General features: G+C 47.2%; 1 protein-coding gene across 1 annotated transcript in view; it reads right to left on the bottom strand.

Moving 5' to 3' along the window:
- ABTB3 (ankyrin repeat and BTB domain containing 3) overlaps positions 1–25133 on the bottom strand; it is a 258580-nt gene that overhangs the window by 88315 nt on the left and 145132 nt on the right. Inside the window, 2 exon segments of the mRNA XM_008144713.3 lie at positions 11924–12128; positions 19527–19676. Coding sequence (XP_008142935.2) covers positions 11924–12128; positions 19527–19676 — 355 coding nt within the window.

Raw genomic sequence — 25133 nt, 5'->3', positions numbered from 1 at the left:
AGGCAAATGATGGTGCGTCCACAAGACGGAATCTTTGGCAGTCATTAAAAAACGATGCTTACGAATGTTTTGTAGAAAAAAAAAAGCTCATACTAAGTGAAATTAAAGATATAAAATTACACATATGCCCAGTACAACTATTTAAAAAAGCCTCATTATTTGTATTTTTTTTTTTTTTAAAGAAAGGCAAGAAAATATGTCAAATAATCATTCTGGCTACCTCTGGGTAGCTGAACTGTAGATAATTTAAAATTTCTTTCTTATGTTTTCTTTGGACTTCCTAAAATTTGAAAAATGAGCATACACAACTTTCAGTAGAAATAGGAGAATACGAACCTTTGAATTCCCAGCACCCTGTGTGTCTCGTGAGCAGCCCGTGAGGAGAACACACTGGAGGGAGGGGGAGAGGGGGGTGAAATCAACACAAACACCAGGCCCACGGGCTGCTCCGGGGAGTCAGACTTCGAGGAACGTAAAACCAACCCAGACACCCTGTCTGCCGGGCAAATGACCAGCTGCACCGCCTGGGCTGTTTTCCACAACACGTGACACCCGCCGTGCGCTGGCAGCTGCCAATACACTACTTCTGAAGGGATGACAAGGAGCGGGAACGTGGCGTGGGGCAGAGGTTTGGGGGCGGGCTCAGCTGGGAGAGTCTCCCCCTCTGGCCTTTCTGTTCCCAGGCACTTGGGCTCCCGCTGGCCCCTGCCATGTTTGCACTGGGCAGTTTTAAGGGTGAAGTTTTGCTCATGTTCTTCATCTATAATAATAAAAGTGTAATATGCTAATTAGACCGGACGCCCTTCTGGACGACCTTCCAGACAAAGCCGGGGCTGCGAGGGCCGAGGTAAGCTGCTGCAGCTGCACCTGACCTGCGGGCTGCAGGGGTGGAGTGGGGGTGGGGTTGGGTGAGGGGGGGGGGGGGGTGGGCAGGGCCTCCCTCTGCGAGGGAAGCCTGGGTCCTGGGTGCTGGAGGGAAGCTTGGGTCCTGGATGCCAGAGGGAAGCCAGTGCTGGCAGCCGGGGAAAGGAAGGCCTACTTTTGCACGAATTTTGTGCATCAGGCCTCTAATATATATATATATATATATATATATATATATATATTGATTTCAGAGAGGAAGGGAGAGAGAGAGGAGAGAGAGAGAGAGAGAGAGAGAGAAACATCAATGATGTGAGGGAATCATTGATGGGTGCCTTTTGCACATCCTACACTGGGCATCGAGCCTGCAACCTGGGCATGTGCCCTGACTGGGAGTCGAACTGTGACCTTCTGGTTCATAGGTTGACATTCAACCACTGAGCCACACTGGCTGGGCTGCTCATGTTCTTTAAAAAAATATTTTCTGCCTGTTCAGGACACTTGGGTACAGAGCTCGAGGTCCCAGACACAGGGCTGCAAAGGGCTGCCAGGTCCAGGCAAATAAGAAAGACCTGGAAATCCCAGAGGCTCTCACAGCTTTCCTCAGGACCACTCAGCAACCGACGGAGGCCCGCTGGTGGCACCTCTCACTGGGGGCACTGAGGATGGCATTCGGTCAGGCCATGCGCCTGTATTCTGTCTGTGGGGCTCTTGCAGGAGCCTTCTCACTGGGCCCTGCTGCACTTCCTGCTCCATTCTCCTGCTGCCAGGCGCGGACACTGTTCTTTCCACCCCCCACCGACTCTGTGCCAGGCCCCGGCTGGCTGCCGGAGCGAGCAAGGGACGATCAAAGCCCAGGCCCCGCCTGGGAGGAGCTCAAAGTCTGGCGGCAGAGACAGACGTGGAAGCAAACGATGCCAGACCCGGGCCACATGGGACACAGAGGACACGGACTCTGGAATCACAGTGCTTGGGCTCAACCTCCAGCCCAGCCACTTACTAGCTTCGCTGGGTGACCTTGGACATGTCCTTGAACTTCTCTAAGTCTCACTCTCCTCATCTGTGAAAGGGGCAGAATGACAGTATCTCCAAGGGTGACTGTGAAGTTGGGAAGTATATTAAAGCAAGAAGGCTAAGTTCTTGTAGCCCTAGTATATGAAGGTGCTACTCTACGCGTAAGATTCTTGTGAGGACTCAATGGCTAATGCACTTAGAAGAGAGCCTAGCCCTAGCTGGTTTGGCTCAGTGGATAGAGCATCAGCCTGTAGACTGAAGGGTCCCAGGTTCGATTCCGGTCAAGTGCACATGCTCAGGTTGCGGGCTCGATTCCCAGGAGGGGGTGTGCAGGAGGCAGCCAATCAATGATTCCCTCTCATCACTGATGCTTCTATCTCTCTCCCTCTCCCTTCCTCTCTGAAATCAATAAAAATATATTTAAAAAAAGGAAGAAGGGAGCCTAGTCCGTCGTAAATACTTGATAAAACTTGGTGGTGATGGTGAGGATGGTGGTTGCTTTAAAAACCTCAGTTCTAAGATGATCAAAACATGGGAACATGGAATATGATTCAGCAGGTGAGCTGGTCCCTGGTCCCTGCACTCACTCCTTACCTGAATGCTTGGGGGAGTGCTGATTATCAGGGGCTCTTTTACCTAAAAGGGGGGCCTGCATTGAGTCTAGTTCAATGCTGTCCAGTAGAAGTTCCTGTGATGCTGGAAATAGCTTATATCTGGGCTGTCTAACACAGAAACCACTAGCCACATGTAGCCACTGGGCATTTGAAAAGAGGCTTGTGGTACTGGGGAATCAAAGCTTTCGTTTTATTTAATTTTAATTAATTTAAATTCAAACAGCCTCCCATGACTAGTGACTACTGTACTGGACAGTACAGCGATGGTTCCTTAGTCTTTGTGTCATAAAGGTAAGAATGTCTGTCCTTTTCCCATAAAATAAAAAGAAGCTGGTTAGGTCAGACCAGACTGCTGTGGCAGCCAGTTAACCATTCAGAAAAGCCCTCAATAAAAGCCCTCAGTAGTACATGCATTTGATCAGACTAACCCCACGTTAGCAGAGGGAGCTGATGTTAAACATGAGCCCCGTGGCTTGTCACCTGCAGTCGGGAGCAATCGCTTCTCCTTGGCTAGGAAACACTCCTGGGTAACCGAGGCTAAGCTGCTTGAGGAGCCCTGGAGGTGGAGTTGTTAACAGCCTGAGGCTCAGGATTTGCCCTGCTGCCTCTCCTCGGGGAGGACACCTGTCACTCCTGCCGCATCCTTCCCTTGCACGCTTGTCGCTAATTTGCTATCCCTGAGCTACTTCAGATCTGTTGGCCTCCTCGCTAGGCTAAAGATGAGCATTATATTCGATGCTCAGCATCTTCCCTTGGCTGCTGCTCCAGAGCCTGAGCGTCCTGCAGACCGGCCACATCAGACCTCTGGAATCCATCCATCGTGGAAATGGCAGAGGGATCTATCTGGCATCTCATGAGGTTAGGGGAGGAGAGGCCCGGCAAGGCTCATTCCAGCCCCCAAAGCCTGGGACATGTTTACTAGGCACCTGTGATGTGCCAAGCTCTACCAGAGAGCAAAAGTCACCATAAAAGCTTATTTTTTGCCCTTATGTAACTTAAAAATGGGGATTGGCGTAGGTTGGGGACATAAATGACAAACACACAAAAAATGTGATATCTTGTTATTCACAGGGTGGCTTATGGCCCAGCGGCATCACTTCGCCTGGGAGCTAGTTAGAAACGAAGCATCTCAGGCCCCACCCCAGACCTAATGAACAGGATCTGCATTTTAATGAGCTCCCAGGGGGTTCAAGTGCACATCGATGTTTGAGAAGCCCTGCTGTCGTGCTCATCCAGGTTATAAGCACCACGACAGTGAGAATAATAATGGCCAATATCCATAAAGAGCCTAATGTGTGCTGGGTTTTAAGTGAGATATAAATATATACACATACACACACACACACACACAGATATCGAAGCGCTTCATAACAGCCCTCTGAAATAGAATCTATGGTATCTCCCTTTTTACTGATAAGAAAACTGAGACTTAGAATGGTTAAGTAACTTGTTCAAAGTTACACAGTTAATAAGAGTTAGAACCAAGATATTAACTCAGGCATTCTGGCTCCAGAAAAAAAAAAAAATCCAGAGATATAATTAACATGCTGTGAAGGTCTTTAATGTTACCTGAAAAGCTTCCAAATAGCCTTTTCCTACTGAGCAGCAATTAGAATTAACTGTCTCATCTGTCGATGAAGACACTTCTACTTCACGAAGTTGATGTAAGGATTCAATTAAATTCTGTTAAGTAAAGTGCCTGCATAGTACATGGCACATAGTAGGTGCTCATCAAATGTCGATTACTTTCCTTCTGGAATCATAATGCTGCTGTTAAGGAGAGCTTATGAGGTGTCAGACCAGTTCTGGTCTCATTTCCCTTTTTGAATCCCTCCTGGCTCTTCACTGCTTATAGGAGAAAGTCTTGACGCGTTGGCCAGTCTCTCAACTTCCCTTCCAGTTTAGTTCGTTGCTGTATCCAACACCTTTTCCGAACAAGATCTCACTTTCTTTTCTCTCACCTTCCTGCCCCCCATGGTATATATGCTATTGCCTTAGGGTAGAGCTCCCTTCCCTATACCCACCAGCATTCACTTGATATTTTTGATACTCACAGACCTGCCCATATGTGAAGTTGCATGACCTCGCTGCATCTCAGTTTCCTCATCTGTAAAATGGGGAGAGGTAAGGCTAGCTCCTACCTCAAGGGGAATTGTGAAGGTTGAATTAGTTACTACATATAAAGGGTATAGAGCAGGGCCTGCCACATACTAAGTGCCAATCAAAATCTCTTATAATATCTAAGAAGAGGTCAACCTAGATTAAAGGAGTAAATCATAATTCTTGCCATTAATGGATCAACCGCTATGTTTCCGTGATTGTGTATGGCTTTTACAGAAGTTAGTTTCACTAGTCATTGAAATTACTCCATGAAGTAGGTTTATTATTTCTTGTTTATAGCTGAGGCCTGGGTCCTGGGTCAAGGGAACAGTAAAGCCAGTACTAGGCTGAGGGCTGCCTGAGTTGACATCAGCAATATGGCTCTCTGGGCCATGGGCCAGAACTCATAGGTTTCAGACCCAGCTCTGTTCAGTTCCACAAGCATTTATTGAGCACTTACTATGTGCTATGCACTGAGCTAGGCCTTGGATGGACACTCAGTGCATCCTGAGGTAGTAGAAAAGGTTCTTGGAGGAGGTGATACCTAAAACGAGTCTTGAAGGATGAAATGATAGAGGTAGTCAGATGATGGAGCAGAAGGGAGACGGTATTCCAGGAAGAGGGCAAAACATGTGCAAAGGCACTGAGGTACTGCCTTGAAATTCCACTGCAAATGTGCTTATGACTCCAGACATTTTCCCTCATCCAACTAGGCCTCGGTTTTATCATCCTCAACAGAAAGCACATTCAGCACGCCTGTGCCCAGGTCTCTCTTGACATTAAGTCCCATGTCCAATAATCGAACAGGCCATTGAAAAATCTTGCTTTTGAAGATTATTCAATAATAGAGATCAACTATGTATGTTTATTTTATGAAACAACCAAAAAAAAAAAAAAAAAAAAGGATGTATCAACAGAAAACTAAGATTGGAAGGAAATGCCCCCCACATGGTCTCAGCGCTTATTCCTGAATGCAGAGACTATGGGTGATCCAAAATTCCTTCTTTATTATTGCTTTGTACTTACCACATTTTATTTAATATGTATATTAGTCTTATATCCTATAAACAGTCAGGAAGATTATTTAAAAAATTTTAGGGATTAGGGATGAGTCAAACATTTTTATTTCTTTAAAACTACAGCCCATCGATAGCAAAACAAACTAATGAATACAAGCACAGACCAGGGTCTGACTCCAAGAGTTCAAATACTAGTTCTGCAACTTTAGCTACATGATTTTGGGAAAGTTAATTAATGCCAGTAAATATAACTGGAAAAAAGTTTCATAAAACATAGTTACTTTACCTCATGTAAAATATTCTAATTTTATTTTTTAATTAAATTCTACCTCATTTTTAAAAAATGCAGGTTACAACTCGGAACATCAGGGCTCAGCAAATTTTTCTGGAAAAGGCCAAAGAGTATTTTCAGCCTCGTGGGCCATTTGATCTCTGTCACAGCTAAATCAAAAGTACAAAAGCAACCATAAACAATGTGTAAACAAATGAGTGTGGCTGTGTTCCAATAAAACTTTATAAAAACAGGCAGTGAGCCAGATTTGGCCTGTGGGGTGTAGTTTGCCAGGCTCTGCACTGCATTGATTTAATGGCCCATTAATGGGCTGTAACTTACAGTTTGAAACTATTGGGATTAGAGTTTGTTTTCACCCTCGCCAGATGAAATAAATTGCAGCAATGCTCAAGTTACAAATGAATCATGTTTTAAAACATAATTCTAATTATGTTAGAATGCAACATAATTATTTTCCCCTTAGAACCATTTATATGGTGGTTGAGATGCCAGTCCAGTCCACAGAAGCTCACATACAGTTCTGCATAAAACAGGCCTAATATATGGTCCTCTCCTCTATCATGTCTCATTCATCAACTGACTGAATTTCCCCAGGACCTTCTAGCACTGGGCAGGGTATTTGGGGAACTTTTGTGCCAGGTGTGATCACTGCCCTTAGGAAGATAAGGAAGTAGAATTCTTCCCCTGGGAATAGGTTTCTGCATCCCTGCTTAGGATGCCAGGAACAGCTATTGAGTATCCCATGAGATGTGTGGCCAATAATGCTCAAAAGTACTAAATTGTGCAAATGATTCACTTGTGAGTTATTTATTTTAAAACGTAAAGTAGAAGCGTATAGTGGAACTTTGTCAACTTTTTTGGCTGCCCAGAATCACTGATGATCTTACTGTGTTTGGAATATTCCCAGATGATGAATCCATTGTTCAACAAGGTAGAAATTCACCTTCCCAGACTCCCTTGCAGCTATGGTGCAGGCATGTGACCTGGGCTCCACGGACTGGGACGCCAAGTGGTGTGACATGGGTGGAACATGGAGCTGACAGGGTGGTAGCAGACACATTCAGCATTCAAGGGTAATGGGGACAGAGGTCCTGTTGGGAGTGTACAACGCCCAGCCTCAGTGGTGTGAGGTCAAGTGTCTGTGCCCAGCCCTGGAGAATGGGAGGTTTCTTCTGGATGGGGTGCAACTTGGGCATTGTTCCAGCTTGTGTAGCCTCAAAGCCTGGTTCTCTGCTTCAATGTCTACCAGAAGCCTTAAGCTCTACTAAACATTTAGACTCATGGGACTACCATGGGGCACCATCAGATGTCCCTTTGAGTGGAAGTCCTAATAGCAATTCCCCCAGGCATTCCAGAGCTATCTTCTGTCCAGGTGACACTCAGGTGCAAGGAGATGAGATCTACTTGGGGGGATGTGAAAACTTCCCTAGTTTATGAACCCCAATATCTCTTGTAACAACTCCATAAAAACAGCTGCCAAGGCTCCTGCACAAACATTGCCAGTTATAAGAGTCAATGAATTCCAAGCAGCCCCAAGCTCTGGATTTTTTATGAAGTATTTATAGTACTACCAAACCAGATCTAATTTATCCATCTAGGGTCAATCTGACCACAAGCAATGTTGCTTAATAACACGGTTAATACGAAAATTTTAGCAGGTTTCCAGAGAAACAGAGTTAGCGAATTAACCCAGGTCAAATTCTCATGAAGAAGGAAAAAGGATTTGGTAACCTCTGCCTACACTGGACCCCCCCCCCCCAGAAGTTTTATTTTTCTGCTTTAAGCAGTCATAGTAGGTTCAACTTTCACAACTAAGCATTCCTATTAGTAGTGTTGCTTGCATCAAGGATGCTTCCATTCACTTGGAGTTGGAGACATCCCTTAATGGGAAAGAAGGGGGAAGAGTTATACCTAGAATGCTGGAAATTTCATGTAACCCTGGATATGTCCATTGGAGCATGTTAAAATTTGAAAATCACTTGTCACAAAGGCCACAGATGAAAAAGCATTAAGAACAGATATATCCGAGGTGATCATTCAGTAGGGTGAATGTCTTGGAAGATGTATTTGGGTACCAGTAACTTCTAGTGTCAGTTGTGTTTGCTTTGTTAAACCTATTTCTTCAAGTGTCAGGGCTTCCATTTATTAAGACTATGTTGCTTCTCCCTCTAGTTTTCCTCAAATAATTGGTTGGTGATGGTATACTTGTGTTTGTGGTTGCGATTCCCCTAGTAGACAGTCTGCCACATCGTACAGCTCTTCTTGTAAAAGGACTCAGAGCTGCCATTGCCCAGGTACACATTCTGGTTTGTTTTTAGTGAGACTGGGGGAGAGTGGAACTGCCTAATTGTCTAGTGTTCTAGGCCCGTGGTCGGTAAACTGCGGCTCGCGAGCCACATGCAGCTCTTTGGCCCCTTGAGTGTGGCTCTTCCACAAAATACCACGGCCTGGGCGAGTCTAATTTGAAGAAGTGGCGTTAGAAGAAGTTTAAGTTTAAAAAATTTGGCTCTCAAAAGAAATTTCAATCGTTGTACTGTTGATATTTGGCTCTGTTGACTAATGCGTTTGCTGACCACTGTTCTAGGTGAAGCTGCTGATCACCGTCTCTCTCAGGCATTACCAGCTACCTCAGGCAATAGAATACTTCTATTTATTCTACTATTTTTCATTTTGTGGCAACAAACGACTGAAATCACCCATAACCAAAGTGCATCTAGGAATCACTGGTATTTCCAGTAATGATAGAGGGAAAGAAAATCTTATCATAGATTTACGATGGTTCCATTTAAAAACAGCAGCCTCCCGTGGCCCCTACCTTCAGAATGAAGGTGTTTACATTTATCCATTCTTATTTGGAAAACAAACATTGCCTAATCATAATCTCACAAGATTTATTTGGGTTTTCTTTTTCATAAAAATATCCGAGGTACCTGAAAGATTGCAGAAGTTCAAAAAACAGAAGCCAAAGTTCTGGAAACATTTAAACGACAGAAACTTCAGACTGGCACTGGGTTTCTTCAAAATCCCACAGTGAAAAACGAAGCTATCCAAAACAAACGCAGCAGCCCTAAAGCTGTGCCCGCATGAAGCAGTGAAACGGTGCACTGGGCCTCGTTCCAAGTGCTCCGGCCAAGACAGGCTCTTCAGACAAGGAGAAATGGTTTCAGGCACAACACAACCCGTATTTCAGTCAACCGATACGTCTCAGGCTTTCTGCTGGGCATGAGCACAAGCATACTAATCCTCAGCCCCGTTCCCGGAAGAACTTCTAGACTCGTGGAAAACCTCATGAGCACCGTGGCCCTTCCCGCCTCTGCCAGAATAGAAGTAAAGAGTCAAGGAAGTCTCTTTGCTTTGGGAGAGAGGAAAGCAACTCCTGATTCGAGTCCTACCTCCCGCTGGAAATGCCTTGTTGATGGAGGGTTTAGGATGCAATCGGTGTAAACCCTTGACTGAAACAGTGAGAGGCCCTCTCCTGTCTGAAGGAAACGTATGTTTTCAGATGCTAAACACCAACGCCTATCCCATCAGGGAAAGTAGGAAATAGCTTTTGTCTAGAAGGAATCACACACAGGCTGCGGTAGGGACATGATAACAATATTTTAGAACAACACAAGCATAATATCAGCTACTTTTTGGGAGACGGGGACAAAGGGAGGTCCCCTTGTATGCATGGCACTGGATGTCTTAGCCATGAATCTAATTCCTTGCTGACGCCAGTCCCACGAGGCTGGTCTTGTTCTCATGTTAAAGCCAAGGAAGAGGATCAGAGGGATGCAATGACCTGTTCAAGATTTCAGAGCTGGGACCCAAACTCAGAGGCCCCCCTGACTCCTAAATCCATACTCTTTCCAGAGGACCAAAGTGAACAGAACTCAAAAATGACATGCTCCATGTTGTGTTTTGTGTTGTTGCCTGAAAATTCAACCAAAAAAAAAAAAAGGAAAGACCAAGATACTCCAACAGATCCTGGGCCATGTTCTCTTTCCTGTCCTCCCTCGCGGCTCATCCTCATTAAAACTTGTCCCAGAAAGTGGAAACCTTAGAGGTCTTCCTAGAATGGAGGTCAGAGGAGGCGATGTCTGGCTGGGGATGCTGAGGGGGGTCATCTGCTTAGAGGTGGGAGCTGAAGACGTGAGGGGTTGAGTCAGAGAAAACGTGCTTTGTAGAAGCAGTGGGTGGGGGCTGGGGGCTGCAGACATAGGCTCCTCGCAGGCCCATGGTTTCCATTCTCTCCACTCTCAGGATTCACACTCACAGAGAGCGGCGTCTTGGTGTGTCTGACTGAGGTTATTTCTGCCCGGGGACCAGGGACATTTTGCCACCTCTCATTTGGGGCATGTTTGGCACATGAAGAAGGCACAGGGTACCCACTGATTTGGCCTGGGTAGTGGGAGACGTGAGTAATCCCCTGATTAAGCTAACTCCAGACTGGAATGAAATCTTAAAGCTAACATGGGATTTTTTTTTTTTTAAGTCAACTTCTGTCTAGCTCACGCTCCATCTTCTTCCCAAAACTGAACGCCAAGAGACGTGGTTTTGTGACGGAGCCCACTGTTAAGCCCCAATGCATTCTGGCAGGCATGGAGCGTCCAGCGAGAATTTCAAACCAACTTGGAAACACTGAACAGAGAAAGGAAAACTGCACTGAGGCCAAATGGGAATTGTTTAGCTACAGGCAGGTAATACCTACAACGATAAAAAGTGAACATTTATTGAGCACCTACTGTGTGCTGAGCACTATTCAATTCATCTAATCTTCCAGCGGCCCCACGAAGGGGTTACTCTTAGGAGTCCTATAGTGCAGATGAATAAGCTGAGGCACAAAGAGGTGAAGGCCCTTTCCCAAAGCCCCCTGGATTTTAAAAAATATATTTTTTTATTGATTTTTAGAGAGAGAGAAAAGGAGAAGGAGAGAGAGCAACATGGATCGACTGCCTCCCGCACATCCCCTCCTGGGGATCGAGCCTGCAACCCAGGCATGTGCCCTGACTGGGAATCGAACCGGCAACCTCGTGGTACACGGATGACGCCCAACCAACTGAGCCATGCTGGCCAGGGCAGGCCCCCTGGCTTTTCATTGGAAGAGCCTGGATTTGAACTCGGTGGCTGGGCCACAGAGCCTGCTCTCTTAACCACTGTTCTGACCGACAGGGGTCCCTACCACCGGAGCTGGAGGAAAGAGGCCGGTGTGGAGGAGGGGCCTGATTGGTGAGGCTCTGGGAGATGCACGCTGTGGACATGTTCCCAGAGGGAGAGGGGATGCCTGCAGGGCGGTTTCGGACCCCCTGCCCCTGACAGGGTGGGACTATCCTCAGAAAACCCTGGGGTTTTCCAGAAAGAAGGGCACCTGGGAACCACTTAGCCCAGCCACTGGTTTACAGCTGGGGAAACTGAGGCCCAGGGAGGCAGAAGGATGGAGCCAAGGAGCAGCAGAAGCGGGGTCAGAGGGAGCTTCGTCGTCCAGGACCTTCGTCCTCTCCTGCTTTTCTTTCCCGTGAGGATTCTGCTTCCCCCAGCAAACCCGTCTCCCAGCCACCTGCGTGGCGCATTCTGGATGAGCAGGTATTTATGGTCTAACTCCCCTACCCCTCAGAGGGTCTTGGGCAGCCAGAATGAAATGCAGATGAGACTCAAGGAGCTGGCATCCCCCAAAGCTGCCTTCACAAGGAAGCTACCATGCACTACCCAGACCTCCTCCCAACCCCTCCGAATTGGCAAACCTGCTCTTCTGACCTGACCTAGGTAATTTTTTTTTACCTGGAACTGGACCCGCTCTATGAAATCCCATTTCCAAGATTCTACCAGGGTCTCGGGTACCTCCTCAGGCGCATGGTTCCCATCTGGACTTCTCCAGTGAATTTCTGGGAGCTGGGCAATCCTGATCCCAGCATCCCAGCATCCCTCCCCTCCCCGACCCCTGCGCCTCCAGGGAAGGAGGCAGTGCCCACCCTCCCCCCACTAGGCGGTGATGGCCAGAGGGGAGCTCCTCCTCTCTTTGGCGAAGCGAAGGCAAGTCTTACCTTTCCACCTGCAGGTTGACTTTGGAAGGCTCCACGTTGGGGTTTTCCCACTCCATTTGCGGGCAGTGCATGAAATAGCAAAGGGTGTACAGGGCCTCCGGCTCCCAGTAGAGCGCCCCCTGCTTGTGGTGCAGGGGGGTGCCGTTGCCGTGGTGCTTGGCATGGAGGGGCTGCAGGTGATGCATTGCTCGGGACACCAGGTCGCCTGTAGACAGAAGTGAGAGTTCAGATCCCTCAGGCAGCAAAGACTTGCAGAAAAGATGTGCCTGAAGATCCCTGAGAAATCCTGTTTCATTGACAAAGGAAACGGAGACTCAAGGTGTCAAGGGTAGTTAGAAGCAGAGACAGATTTCAACCTGGATATGCGTGACTCTCATGCCTGAGGTCTTCACCCTCTTTTTCTGAGACACCCCAATGCCTCCTGCTCCAGCTCCAAGTCCGCCTTAAGGATATCTGGCATTTTGTAGCCAAGGTGTTAACAGATGCCATTTACCCTTGATATTCAGTAATTCCATTTCTGGGACTCTGTCCCAATGTGGGAGTCCAAAATGCAGCAAAATCTTCATGCACAAGGATTTTCACCCAAACCTTATTTACAGGGTCCAAAAGTTGACAAAGAAACAAATGTTTAAAAATAAGAGTGTGGTTAAATAAACTCTGGTACATCCACATGATACAATCATAAGCTTATGCAGTCATTAAAAATGTTTACATAGAGGTGCAATGTCACAAAAAATCCTTATGTTAAAATGGCGAGTGGGAAAAAAGTGAAATTCAAAACTTGCATACAGTGTGATTAGGATTATGTGATTAAAAAGTATGTACTGAGTAATAAAAAAAAATCAAAATGCTGACCACGGATTTGTCTGCCTAGTGGGATTGTGGGTAATATTCCTTTATATCCAACATTTCCGTAGTTTATGAGTTTTGAATTATGGAGTGGGCTACTTGGTATTTGAATAACAAGCTTCCTGAAGTAGTTTTTTTTTTCTTCTTGTACCTTCCATCTCAGGGCAACTTGGAGTACACTCACCTTTCCATCTGTTTTTCCTGAGAGCTCCCATAGAAAAAGCTCAAAACAAGAAAAATCAAAAGGGAGTGGAGAGAAGAAAAGAGTCCGTATTTAGGGCCCCGGCACCGCCCCTCTATCCTCCAAGACACTGGGAAGCCTTTTGCTTTGGGTGGGCTAACCATCTCCTCGAGCATCTTTCAGCTCGCCCTGCACTTCCAGGTTCCCTGCTTTTGTTCTTATTGTTTCACACCTTAGAGTGCCCATCCTTTCATTCTCCCAACTACTGAAGGCCTTCAAGGCTGTGATCAAATGCCTCTTCTTACATGGAGCCCTCCAGAATGCCCCCAGTCAGAATCAACCTCCCCTTCCTCTGTGTACCTGCAACACCTGCTAATACAGCTAAAACATTACCTGTTTAATTTTGTCATGTTTCCCAGTTAACTGTCCACACATCTACTGAGCCTCCAGGGCAGAGACCATGACTTATTCCTTGTTCTGTTCCTGAAGGAGCAGTGTAGTATAGTGGCTAGGAAGGTGCTCTCTGGACTCAGACTACCCTCATCACCACCATCATTTCATCATCATTTCCATCAACATCATCATCACCACCATCATTTGATCATCATTTTCATCATCATCATCATCATCATCATCATCATCATTTTCATCAACATCATCATCATCACCACCATCATCATTTCATCATTTCCATCATCATCATCATCACCACCATCACCACCATCATCACCATCGTTACCAGCCTAGTCCTTGGATCAGAGGCCCCAAGAATGTCTCTGAGCAGGGCTGGCCATGGGAGATGAAATTGGCACAGGGATTCTGCAATCACTAGCTCCACTTTAAACACTGGTTTATGTATGTGCTCTCTGCTGCCTCACCTGCCAGCTTCATGACCCCCAAACCATAAATCACTTGGAATGAGCTGCCCTGAGTTTGGGCAGCGGGAGTTTGGCTCTAGGAACCGACTTGAACATCCATGTGTCACCATGTGGGAATCACCATCATGACTTCCCTTGTAATCTGTGTGCTGCAGGTTCAATTTATTTACTTAATATTTTCTTTAAATTGGCCCATTCTTTCCCCACAAACAAATTCATTTGAAAAGGAAACCTCCTATCAGTGCCATAAATGGAAAACCACTCTTTTTCTAGTACTCATAAAAAATTCATGCAAATTAAAAATTTAAAGTGTTTTCTGTATCACCTACAACCGTCTGGCGTGCTGCTGTGTGGGAAACGCTGCTCTAACCTGCCAGACTCAGGCTATCAGCGCATCTCCGACTAAGCCACCCTCCTGCTCGCCCGACGTAAGTGCCCTGGGACCGTGGTCGGCAAACCGCGGCTCGCGAGCCACATGCGGCTCTTTGGCCCCTTGAGTGTGGCTCTTCCACAAAATACCACGGCCTGGGCGAGTCTATTTTGAAGAAGTGGAGTTAGAAGAAGTTTAAGTTTACAAAATTTGGCTCTCAAAAGAAATTTCAATCGTTGTACTGTTGATATTTGGCTCTGTTGACCAATGAGTTTGCCGACCACTGCCCTGGGACAAAGGGCCTCACGTGCCAGCAGCCGGCGCCTCTGTCTCAGCCCGAGCTTAGGCAGTACCTTCATGTCCTCCCCCGCTCTTCATTTCACCCACGGTCCGCTACCCCTCACTACAGCACGTTTTCAAACCTCCCACAACCCTGGGACTGGAGGCAGCTAGACTCTCTAGGAAGAGCCCATCTGCATTCCAAACAAGGACAGAGACCCCTTTGTCCAAGCAATTAGGGCTGTTTTGTTTTGTTCTCCCTCCTCCCCCCCTTTTTTTTCCCTGGTGGCCCATTGGATAGACAACTCAGAAACCCGTTTTGCACACAGTTGTAAATTAATGGCCCCGTGGTGATTGCCTCATTGAGTGGGGGCAACAAGTTCACGGTTAAGTGTGAAAAGATTATAGGAGGAGGCATTTTTTTAATGAAGTCCTCAGTTTTTCCCTTTATACAACAGGAAGCAATTACTATAATTAATGACTGTCCAATGGGCGGTTAATTGGGAGCTTGGGGGCAAAACTGGGATATCCCCCAGGAGTGTCGAGGCAAGATCTCAGAGGACACGGATATGGGATGGGGCAGGACCAAATGCAGAGTCGAGTTGGTTCTAGAGTGAGAAAACCCAGGGCCTCTGCTTTCCCTCTGGCTTCAGTGGGGAGACTGGGCGGACCCAATACCCCCAGACATTCTAGCTGGTTCAGGGAAAGAGACCTGGACGGCCCGCCAGACTCTACGTCACCTGTGAGGTTCAGTACACCGCCTAGCAAATTTCCTAGGGCTTCTGGTTAAAGAATCACCAGCCTGTGAATGCTTGGGGACCTTTGTGGTACCTTGATTTAGCTTCTCATTCAAATATTTTAGACATACAGAGGTTCAAAATTCTCTGAGTTCAAAATTCAGTTCAATCGAGTATTTACCATTTTACTGGCATTTCATGAAGAATTCCCCTCACCTGTAACATTTTCTTCAGCTTCAGTTATTTATTTTTTTTACAGACAAGTTCACTGTGGGTCATTCATTTATTCGTTTGACATGCAACGGATATTCCCCAAGCTATGGGCAATGTGTCAGGTGCTGAGAAGACAAAACTGAATTGGACACAGCACAGCAGAGTAGAAAAAGAAAAAAACAAAACAAAACACCTGGGTTTGAATTATGACTCTGCCTTGGGGCAAGCATTTATCCTTCCAGGTCTCAGTTTTCTTATCTGTGAAATGGTAACATTAATACCTTTAATGTATTTAAAGCACTTGACACACAGTAGGGGCTCTAGAAATAGTGGGTGTGTTTTCACCCCAAGCCATAGAGGGTCCAACCTCCAGCCCTTCAGCTCACAGGTGAGGTTGATCTAAGACAAGTTGTTTATCCTCTTCTCACCTCCACTCCCATGTCAATGTGGACAGTAACAGCTGATATAGGAGATAATCCATATAGATTTTTCATAGTTTCCTAGTTCAACAACATCAGCTGCTGCTGATATGATTATTGGCTATTAAGAAGGCCAGGGTCAGGGGCTCTGCCCTCCAGCCTGGACGACAGCCGGATTCAAGAAGAGCCGCGATGGCTGGGAACAAATTCTCTCCACCTCGTCTTTGCTGGAAAAACAGTGGTTTCTAGAATCCACTCTGGCAGAGTAACCTCTGAATGTGAAGAACAGGTCTTTGTACACCGAGAGAGCAAGGCTGTATTGATTCAGACCACAGTGCAAGCCCGTCTAAATTACAGGCAGGTCGGAAAAGAAGGCAATTTCATTATCTCCTGCCGCCCACGTGGCTTACCAACGCGCTTCCTCGCATATGTTCTATGGGGCCCCGCTTAATGAATGTACAAAACCCATGGCAATTAGCAGCACCCATTTGTGTGCCAACAATTCATATGCGAAAGTCAACATTCAACCGCAATGACAGCATTTAATTTGCAGAGCAAATTGTCCTTAAAAACAATTTATGCCGCAAGCTGCTCCTGCAGACTGCCTGCTTAGGTGAAGTGAGGCTATTTTAGCAAATCCTTTCTTCTTCTTCTTTTTCTTTTTTTAAATATATTTTATTGATTTTTTACAGAGAGGAAGGGAGAGGGATAGAGAGTTAGAAACATTGATGAGAGAGAAACATCAATCAGCCGCCTCCTGCACACTTCCCACTAGGTATGTGCCCCCAACCAAGGTACATGCCCTTGACCTGAATCGAACTTGGGACCCTTGAGTCCTCAGGCCGACACTCTATCCACTGAGCCATACCGTCCAGGGCCTTCTTCTTCTTTTTAAGACAATATTTTATTACTTTCAGAGAAGAAGGGAGAGGGAGAGAGAGATAGACACACTAATGATGAGAGAGAATCATTGATTGGCTGCCTCCTGAGGAGTCCTAATGATATGCCAGGACAAACCTTTGAGACCACAGAGATCAAAGTGTGTGGGCCAGAGGAGTGGTGCCCACATATGCCCACGCAGACATGACCACACTGTGGCCAGGCTCTGCATTTCCAGGGTCCTGGCCTGGGTGCATCTTAGCATTTCTTCTGAGAGTGATGTCTCCCCGAGGGAGCTGCTCGGACCCTCTATATCTGAATCCCCGGGGAGCTGTGAAAAGCAGACATTCCCTCATCCCGTTCCAATGGTTGCAGATGTCTCAAAATATCTTCGCACACATCACCACCTCCAACTAATGGGGTCATCAATGGAGCTGCTGCTAGAACTTGCTAATGTGCTACTGAAAAAGCACCGAATCACTACACCACAATTTAGATGAAAATGTTAGTGTAATTGGTTTCTTTTGTAAACGTAGGCACTTCATTTTAGGCACTTAAAAATATTCTGAGGCAGGGTCCTTGGGCCCCACCAGATCGCTAAAGGGGTCCAGGCGCCCAAACGTTTAAGAAAAATTAAGTGAATGATGGGTAACGGGGAGCCCCTGTGAAGGCAGGCATCTCGTGACTTTGGGGGTTTGGTGAGAATGGAAATGCAGTTTCCAAGTTCAGGTGCCAGGAAAGCAGATTTAGTGACCGCAAGGACCCTCCGCGGCTTGAACCAGAGGCTGCTTCGCTCCACAGAGGTTCCCCGTGCCTGTCCTGGTGCAGGGAATTCCCATGGGAGGAGGCGCGTGTTGCTTTCTGGATCCTGAAGCTTTTAACCGTTCCGGGATTTTCCAGACGCTCACATCCATTCATACTTCAGCATAAGCCACGTGTTTCTGAGCTCAAAGCTCTAGTCCCACCAGAAACTAACACACAGCGAAGTCACTGACAATCAACGGGATCCCAAGTAAGTACGGTTTTACTTCACTCTGGTTGGCGGCGTTCAGAGAGTATAGCCCTAAATTAGGGGGGTGCAAGCATGACATGCCATTGCTCAAACTGTGGCATCCCCACCTTCTTGACAATCCCTCCCTTCTCGCCACCTCTCTCTCTCTCTCTCTCTCTCTCTCTCTCTCTCTCTCTCTCTCTCTCTCTCATTCTTCTTCCTCCTTCTCCTCCTCCTCCTCCTCTATCTCCTCCTCCTCCTCCTCTTCTTCCTCCTCCTCCTCTTCCTCCTCCTCTTCCCCTTCCCCTTCCTCTTCCCCTCCCCTCCTTCTTCTCCATTTCCTTCTCCTTCTCCTTCTCCTTCTTCCTCTTCTTTCCTGCTCTTAGTATTTCCCGAGGACCTACTATGTGCCAGGCAGTATTCTTGGTGCTGGGGTTACATCAATGAACAAAACAAAACCTTTACTCTCCATGAGACTATATAGTAGTAGGGAGAGGTAGACAATTAAAAAAATAGAAGAGTAATATAGGGTGAGACTAAGGGAAGGGAAGTGACTGCTAATGGTTCCAGGTTTTGGGGGTAATAAAAATGTTCCAAAACCGAGTGTGGTTATGGTTGCACAGCTCAGAAAACATACTAGAAATCATTGAATTGCGTACTCTGAATAGGCAATTTGTAGTTCAATTATATCTCAGTGAAGCTGTTATTAAAAAAAAACAACAACAAAGACAAAAACTAGAGAATACTGGAGAGAAGACAAAAACTAGGGTAACTGCTGGAGAGAAGGGTAAGGCAGTGAAGGGGGATAAAGGTCCTCAGGGGGTCATAATTTTATCCTTACCCCAGGACATGCCCATTGATTTTAGAGAGAGAGAGAGAGAGGAAGGGAGAGGGAAGAGAGAGAGAAATATCGATCAGCTGCCTCCCGTACTCACCCCTACCGGGAACTGAACCTGCAACCCAGGTATGTGCTCTGACCGGGGAATTGGACACACTGACCCATGGTGTATGGGCTGATGCTCCAACATATGAGCCAGCAGGCCAGTTTGGGGTGTGTGCGTGTGTGTGTGTGTGTGTCCTAATTTTAAATAGGATGGTCAGGGAAAGCCTCCTTGAGAAGGTCACACTGCGGTGAGACTTGAAGGTCATGAGGGAGTAAGCCATGTGGATGTCTGGAGGAAGAGTGGTCCGGGAAGAGGGACCAGGAAGTGCAAAGGTCCTGCGGTATGCCTGCTGTGTTTAAGGAACAGCGTGGGGCCAGGTGGCTGCAGTTCAGTGGGCCAGAGGGGAGAGTGGAAGATGTCTGAGTGACATGGGTGGGGGGCCTGGAAGCAATTCTGAGAACTTTGGGTTTTCCTCTGGATCAGGTGGGAACCAGTGGAGGATTCTGACTAGAGGAGAGATGAGATCTGATACATGCTTTAAAGGAATCCCGTAGTGACAATCGAGTGAACAGACACTATTCATAGAGCCTCGCTGTGTGCCAGGCACGGGGCAAACTCCTTGATGGGCATAGCTCATCGAATCACCCCAGCTACACTCTAAGGGAGGGACTATTATTCTCTCTGTTGTGGGAAACTGGGGCTCAGAATAGGTTAGGCACTTGACTCACATCAGCGGCAGGGCCAGGGCACTGACCAGGTCTGCCCGACTGTAGAGTTCTCGCCTGCCCCGCGGTCATTGTGGCACTGTTTTGTGCACACGGCAGGTGTTCCCTGGAAGGTGCCATCTGGCTGGCTACCAAGCACTGCCCTGCGGCGGGGGCACCTTAGGAACGAAGAGGGCGAGAGAACGTGCATCCACTTACTCAGTTCCGCGATGCTGCCCACGCGGGTGGCCAGCAAGGACTGCTCGATGGTCCTCAGCTCCGACTGGCTGAACATGGGCATTTCTCCCGGCTTGTTGGACCGCTGCGGGTCCCTGTGCAGATTCAGGCTGTCCGGCAGGCACAGCACTCCTGCAGGCCGGGGAAGAGGGAATGAAAGGAGAACAGATTGTTACTTTTTGGCTGACAAAAGGAGGGGCGTCTAACTGTGCGCAGCCTTGAACCACACCAGAGGTGGGACCACAAACCCAACGTGACAGCCAAGACTCCCTTCAGAAAGGATATCTAGCTATTTTACTAGGAAAAGCTTTCCTCAAGGCCCTGGCCTGCTAATCTTAACAAACATGCGGGCATTGGTCTGTATGCACGTTTCCACAGGACACAAAACAGAGCAGCATTCTGTCTGCTCAGAGATGCCTCCTTCTCCACCCGAGAGGCAGCTGCTGTCCCTGGGTGTCCTGGGGGGACAGCCTCTGCTGCAGTCACTTCTGAGGACCTGCTTTATTTGCCCAACAAATGTAACTCCCCTGGGGGGGGGGGGTGGTTATCTGTCAGACAAGGCTCTCGCTTTCTCTGGAGAGCTCAATGTCAGGAGGGAAAGAGTCCCACGGAAATCCCTGGAATCTAAGTATTCTCTTCCCTTCCTCCCCATTCCATGGACACTTAGCGAGAACCTCAGCACGTACTCTGGGACTTTAGTCAGAAGTATTTCCCGGTCCCAGCCTCCAAAGGCAGAGTGTGCTTCCTCGCTCCTTGCCTTTGGGCTTGACGACTCACTCTGGCCAAAGGTATGTTCATGGACACGATGGAACTCAAGGCCTGCAGAGCACCTGTGCAGCTGAACTTGCTCTCTTGTGCCTCTGCCATCATCATGAGAGAAACACGCCCTGCCTAGCCTGCTGGTCTAAGGAGGGTGAGAGAGACACAGAGCAAATCCAGTGCCCACCTGAAGCTCAGAGCTGCCCCACAAACACCAATGCTAACTTGGTATGTCTTTGAGATAGTGGGGGTTGTTTGTTACTCGGCATTATGATGGTGATAACTAACAGATACACCTATGAAGTGCCAATCGCTGAGGATATGAAGATACAATGAACAAGGCAGGCACTGTGCTGTGTTAGGGGCTTTGGACACAGTGATAGACAGGATACATACACTCCTGTTCTCGGTGGGCTCACAGTTTAAGCAAAGGAGGCAACTGATACACACAAAGCCATATGATAAATTCTCTATGGTAGGAGGAAACGAGGAATGAAGGCATGGGACCTGAATAATGAGTAGTTGTCAATAAGTAAGAAGCACTTATTGAATACCTGCTATATTCCCAACAATTGCTAGGCATTTTGAAGATGCAAAAGAAGCAGAAGGTGCATTTAAGTAGTTTATGAACACACTAAAGAGACAAGACTGGCAATGGCATAATTTAGGAACAATAGGACAGTATCAATATATAGGTGCTGAATTATTTAAGACAACTGGCAGGGCGAGGGGAAACAGACAGAATGTCTGTAGTTCAAAGGTCAGTAGTTGAAGTCCACTCCTTATTCTGCTTGAACCACAAAAGCTCAGCAAACAAAGGTTCCTCCTCTGAAGATGGGCGGACGTGTGGTGGCACCTGTCACATGCCTCTTCTGGCCCCTGTGCTGCCTCATTAGTGGCTCCAGCCATACTGAGCCAGTCACTTGTTCCTGAAGGTTTCACCTTCACATCTAAAGGCTGATACAACGGGGAAGGTAACTATAGAAGACCTTTTTGGGATGAATAATGAATGAACAGACGAATGATGCAAATGATGATTCAGTTTCAATGTTCTTATAATCAGAAAACTGGTCAAGTACATTTCTTCCTAAGGTTATTCTTTAAACCATTGTTTTTCAAACCTTTTTGACCGTGACCCGGAATAAGAATGTATTTTATATCAGGACCCAGTACACCCACCACCACCACCACCACCACCACACACATACACTCTTCATGTTCTCCATGAAAAACAAAAACAAAAACAACTTCATGGAGAATAATCCTGACCCTTACTATTATTACATGAAGCTCTCTCAATTTTTAAAAATACATTTTTATTGATTTCAGAGAGGAAGGGAGAAGAAGAGAGAGACAGAAACATCAATGATGAGAGAGAACCATTGATCAGCCGCCTCTTGCACGCCCCCCACTGGGGACCGAGCCCGCAACCCAGGCATGTGCCCCTGGCCGGAATCGAACCCCAGACCCCTCAGTCCACAGGCCGATGCTCTATCCACGGAGCCAAACCAGCCAGGGCTCAATTTTTTTCTTTTTACTTCTCTTCTATTTTATTAATTGAAAAATGCTATCTGCAGCATCAGAAGGGATTTTTGCTCTGAAAAACACTGTGGACTATGGTGGCACACAAATTGGCATTAGCTGGACAACACAGAATCACCACTTATTGGACATTGCCTAGAGCCGGGCAGGCTCTGCAGGGGATGTGGAGATGACCGAGAGGTGATCCCTGCACTTCAGCAAACCTCGGCTTTTCAGGGAAGACAAGGCCTTCGCAGAAATTCCCATCACCCAAGACTGGCCTCCCGCCTGTCCCCTTTTGCTGAATAGCTGAGTCATCCTCCTGATGACCGGGGATGCCCTGAGTCATCCTTGCTTCCTCCTGTTTGTTCACCAGCCTAGACATTTGGTCAGAGGCCAAGTCAAGTAGACGTTGCCATGGCAACAGTGTTGGGCCAATTCCTCATCTGGTGCCCTTGATGTCCTAACTCTTAGAGATTTCCCACCCTTGGAGAGCTCCCTGCAGAGGGCACCGGATGATCAGGACCCAGTGTGACAAGGGACCCCAGGTTCCTGGTGGTAGTCATGGGGCTTCACAGCAAAGGAGACCCGAGAGAGAGCCCCGAGTGCTGGGAGGATGAAGTTACCTAATCAATAGGAGAAATAAGCCTTATGTGCTCGTGGGATTGTTTTCTTGGTATTTGCCTGATGTTCAGCAAGTTCCCATCCCTGACCTGCATCTGAAATGTTGCTTCACACGTTGGTTGAGGCATAAGCAAACGGGATGTGGAGTCTGGAACCCGACTTTCAGATGTGGCTGTCAGTGTCCCCCTATGCTTAACCTCGGGCAGGTCACAGGGCCACTCTGGACCTCATTTCCTCTTCTGTGAAAGGTGACAGTTCCGTCCTTGTCTCCCTTACGGGGTTGCTGGGGGTGAAGGGGTAAAATGAGATAACCTATACCAGAGTATTTTGCAGGTGCTGAGCAAACAGTAGGTGCTCAGCATATGTTAACTGAGATTAAATCAGTTAATGTGTACAAACCCAGCTTTAGACTGCTTTATGCTTTGTCACAAGAATAAACAATTTCCCTTGGGATTATCCCTCCTTCTTTTAGAGGGTTCTGACATTTAAATGTGAAAACATAATTACTCAAAGAAGCTGTGAAAGCTAGATTACTGAGATTTGAAAAATCTAAATTGAACGATTATGCAAACATTATATACTAGGGCCCTGCCCGGGTAGCTCAGTTGGTTAGAGTGTCATCCCCATACCCCAAGGTTGCATGTTCCATTCCGGTCAGGGCACATACAAGAAGCAACCAATGAATGCATAAATAAGTGGAACAACAAATCTATGTTTCTCTCTCTTTCTCTCTCTCTCTCTCTCTAAAATGAAAAAATTCAAAAATAGATATATAGGATTTATTTTCTTCCTCCCTTCCTTTTCTTCTTGAGGACTCTAGATGGGGTAGCCCATAAACTAGAGTTGTTTTCTGTTGTTGTTGTTTTATTTTATTTTTTTGTCTAAAAATCACCCAGGTCAATAAAAAGTTCCCAGCATCATATTTCAGTGTCAGACGCAGGCCTCAGTTGTGGACTACTCATCAATTTCCATTATTGGAGCCAAGGACAGCTGCAGCCTGGGGATTTAAACTCAAGTTCAAAGTCACGGAGAATGAAGGCTCAAATATGACTCTGATTGGACCTAAAGAGAATAATTTCTCTAGAGAGAAGGTGATCATCAGCTATGGTCCAGAGGAGACTGAAGAGGCCATGGCCTCCCCGAAATGTTATTACTCTGGAGTGGGTTGTGCATCTTCTAAGGGAGAAGTTCATTCACATGCTAGGGGGTCTGTGGGTCCTAACAGCTGATGAACTGGTGCCTCTGAGGGCCACATTCCCAGCCGCCACCAGGTCCTCTGCTCTGGGACTGACCGGCCGTAGGTGGGACAGAGTGGGCTGGGCATGACCATGGCCCTGACGGAGCTGAGCTCCAATCCTGCCGCAGCCCCTTGTGCAGCCGGAACAAAGACCTCCCCAGATCCCCAGTCAGCTTCCGTGTCTGCAAAGAGAGGTTAAAATATCTCCTTCATGGCTTTCTTGTGGTGATTAAACAAGATAATATAGCAAAGCCTCTGCTCTATACATACCCTGTGCTCGCAGATGAGCAGTTTCTTTTACTTAATGCCTGGATTCTAACAGTCTTGAGGACCATCTTTCCAAAATCTTGTGCAAACGGAGACCGACAGCGCTTTGGTTAGGCCACTCGGAACGTAACACAAGAGAGCTACTCCTCTGGGTGGGCCCCTGGGCCAACCACGTCGGGCATCTGATGGATGATCAGGGGGCACTGCTGCCTTGCTAGATGCCTACCTTCCCATCTGCATAGGGTGGCCCCTTGGCAAATACACCGCCCTGCCATCCTTTCTCTCCTTTCAGCTTTTCTCTGCATCTCCATCTATGACTAGACCTGGATGCTATTTACCCACCAAGCGAAACCCAAACAAGACAGCCGTCAGCACTCACCCATTCTCCTCTCATGGATGACGGTGATGGAGGAGGAGGAGACTGCGTACGTCTTGGCGCCCGGGACACAGGCTTGGGCTGTGCCTCGTCTGTCTTTGGCTGCAAGAGCAGTCTGCCTACTTCCTGCCTGCCAGGCTACCCCTTGGTTTCTGCTAAGTTAGCCCCAGAATTCAAGTGGGGGGTCCTGGCAGCTGTCCCAGCTTTAAGCAATGGGAGGGAAGCAGCTGGGGTGCAGCAGGCCAGCCCGGGAACAGGCACCAGGCAGACCTGGCAGGTTCCGATTCCCGCCCTGCCGTCTCCCAGCTGCGGGCAGGGCCTTGTGCCTGGGCTCCCCTGAGCCTCCCTTTCTCCTTCGATGAAATGCTTGATGCTATCTGCCTCCTAGTGTGACGGGGAGGCCCTAATGGGATAATATATATGGACAACCTGGCACTGAAAAGGGGGTCGATAAATGTTTGCTAATAGTCCAAGTGAAGTTCTCTGAAGCTGAAGATTTAGGAATTCAATAATACCACGATGCCAGAAGGCTCTGTGTTACCGTTAAATTTATTAAGAAACAGGATAGGAAGTTATCAGATTTCCCCCCACTAATGTTTGCACAACCATTTTATTTTGAGAGACTTGAAGTGGGAAATAGATTCAGAGCTGGCTCGGTGAACCCATTCATTCGTCTGTGAAAGGCATGCTGTACTCCAATTAGGACAAACCCAGCCCATGGTTCATCCCCTCCACTTCCCCAAATGAATTCTACTCCAAGAAACAAGTTCTTCGGAAGTCTGCAACCAAATCATCAAAAGAAATA

Source organism: Eptesicus fuscus, chromosome 7, assembly GCF_027574615.1.
Source record: "Eptesicus fuscus isolate TK198812 chromosome 7, DD_ASM_mEF_20220401, whole genome shotgun sequence".
Lineage (NCBI taxonomy): Eukaryota > Metazoa > Chordata > Mammalia > Chiroptera > Vespertilionidae > Eptesicus > Eptesicus fuscus.
The sequence above is the reverse complement of the archived record's forward strand: the minus strand, read 5'-3'. Positions and strand labels throughout refer to the sequence as shown.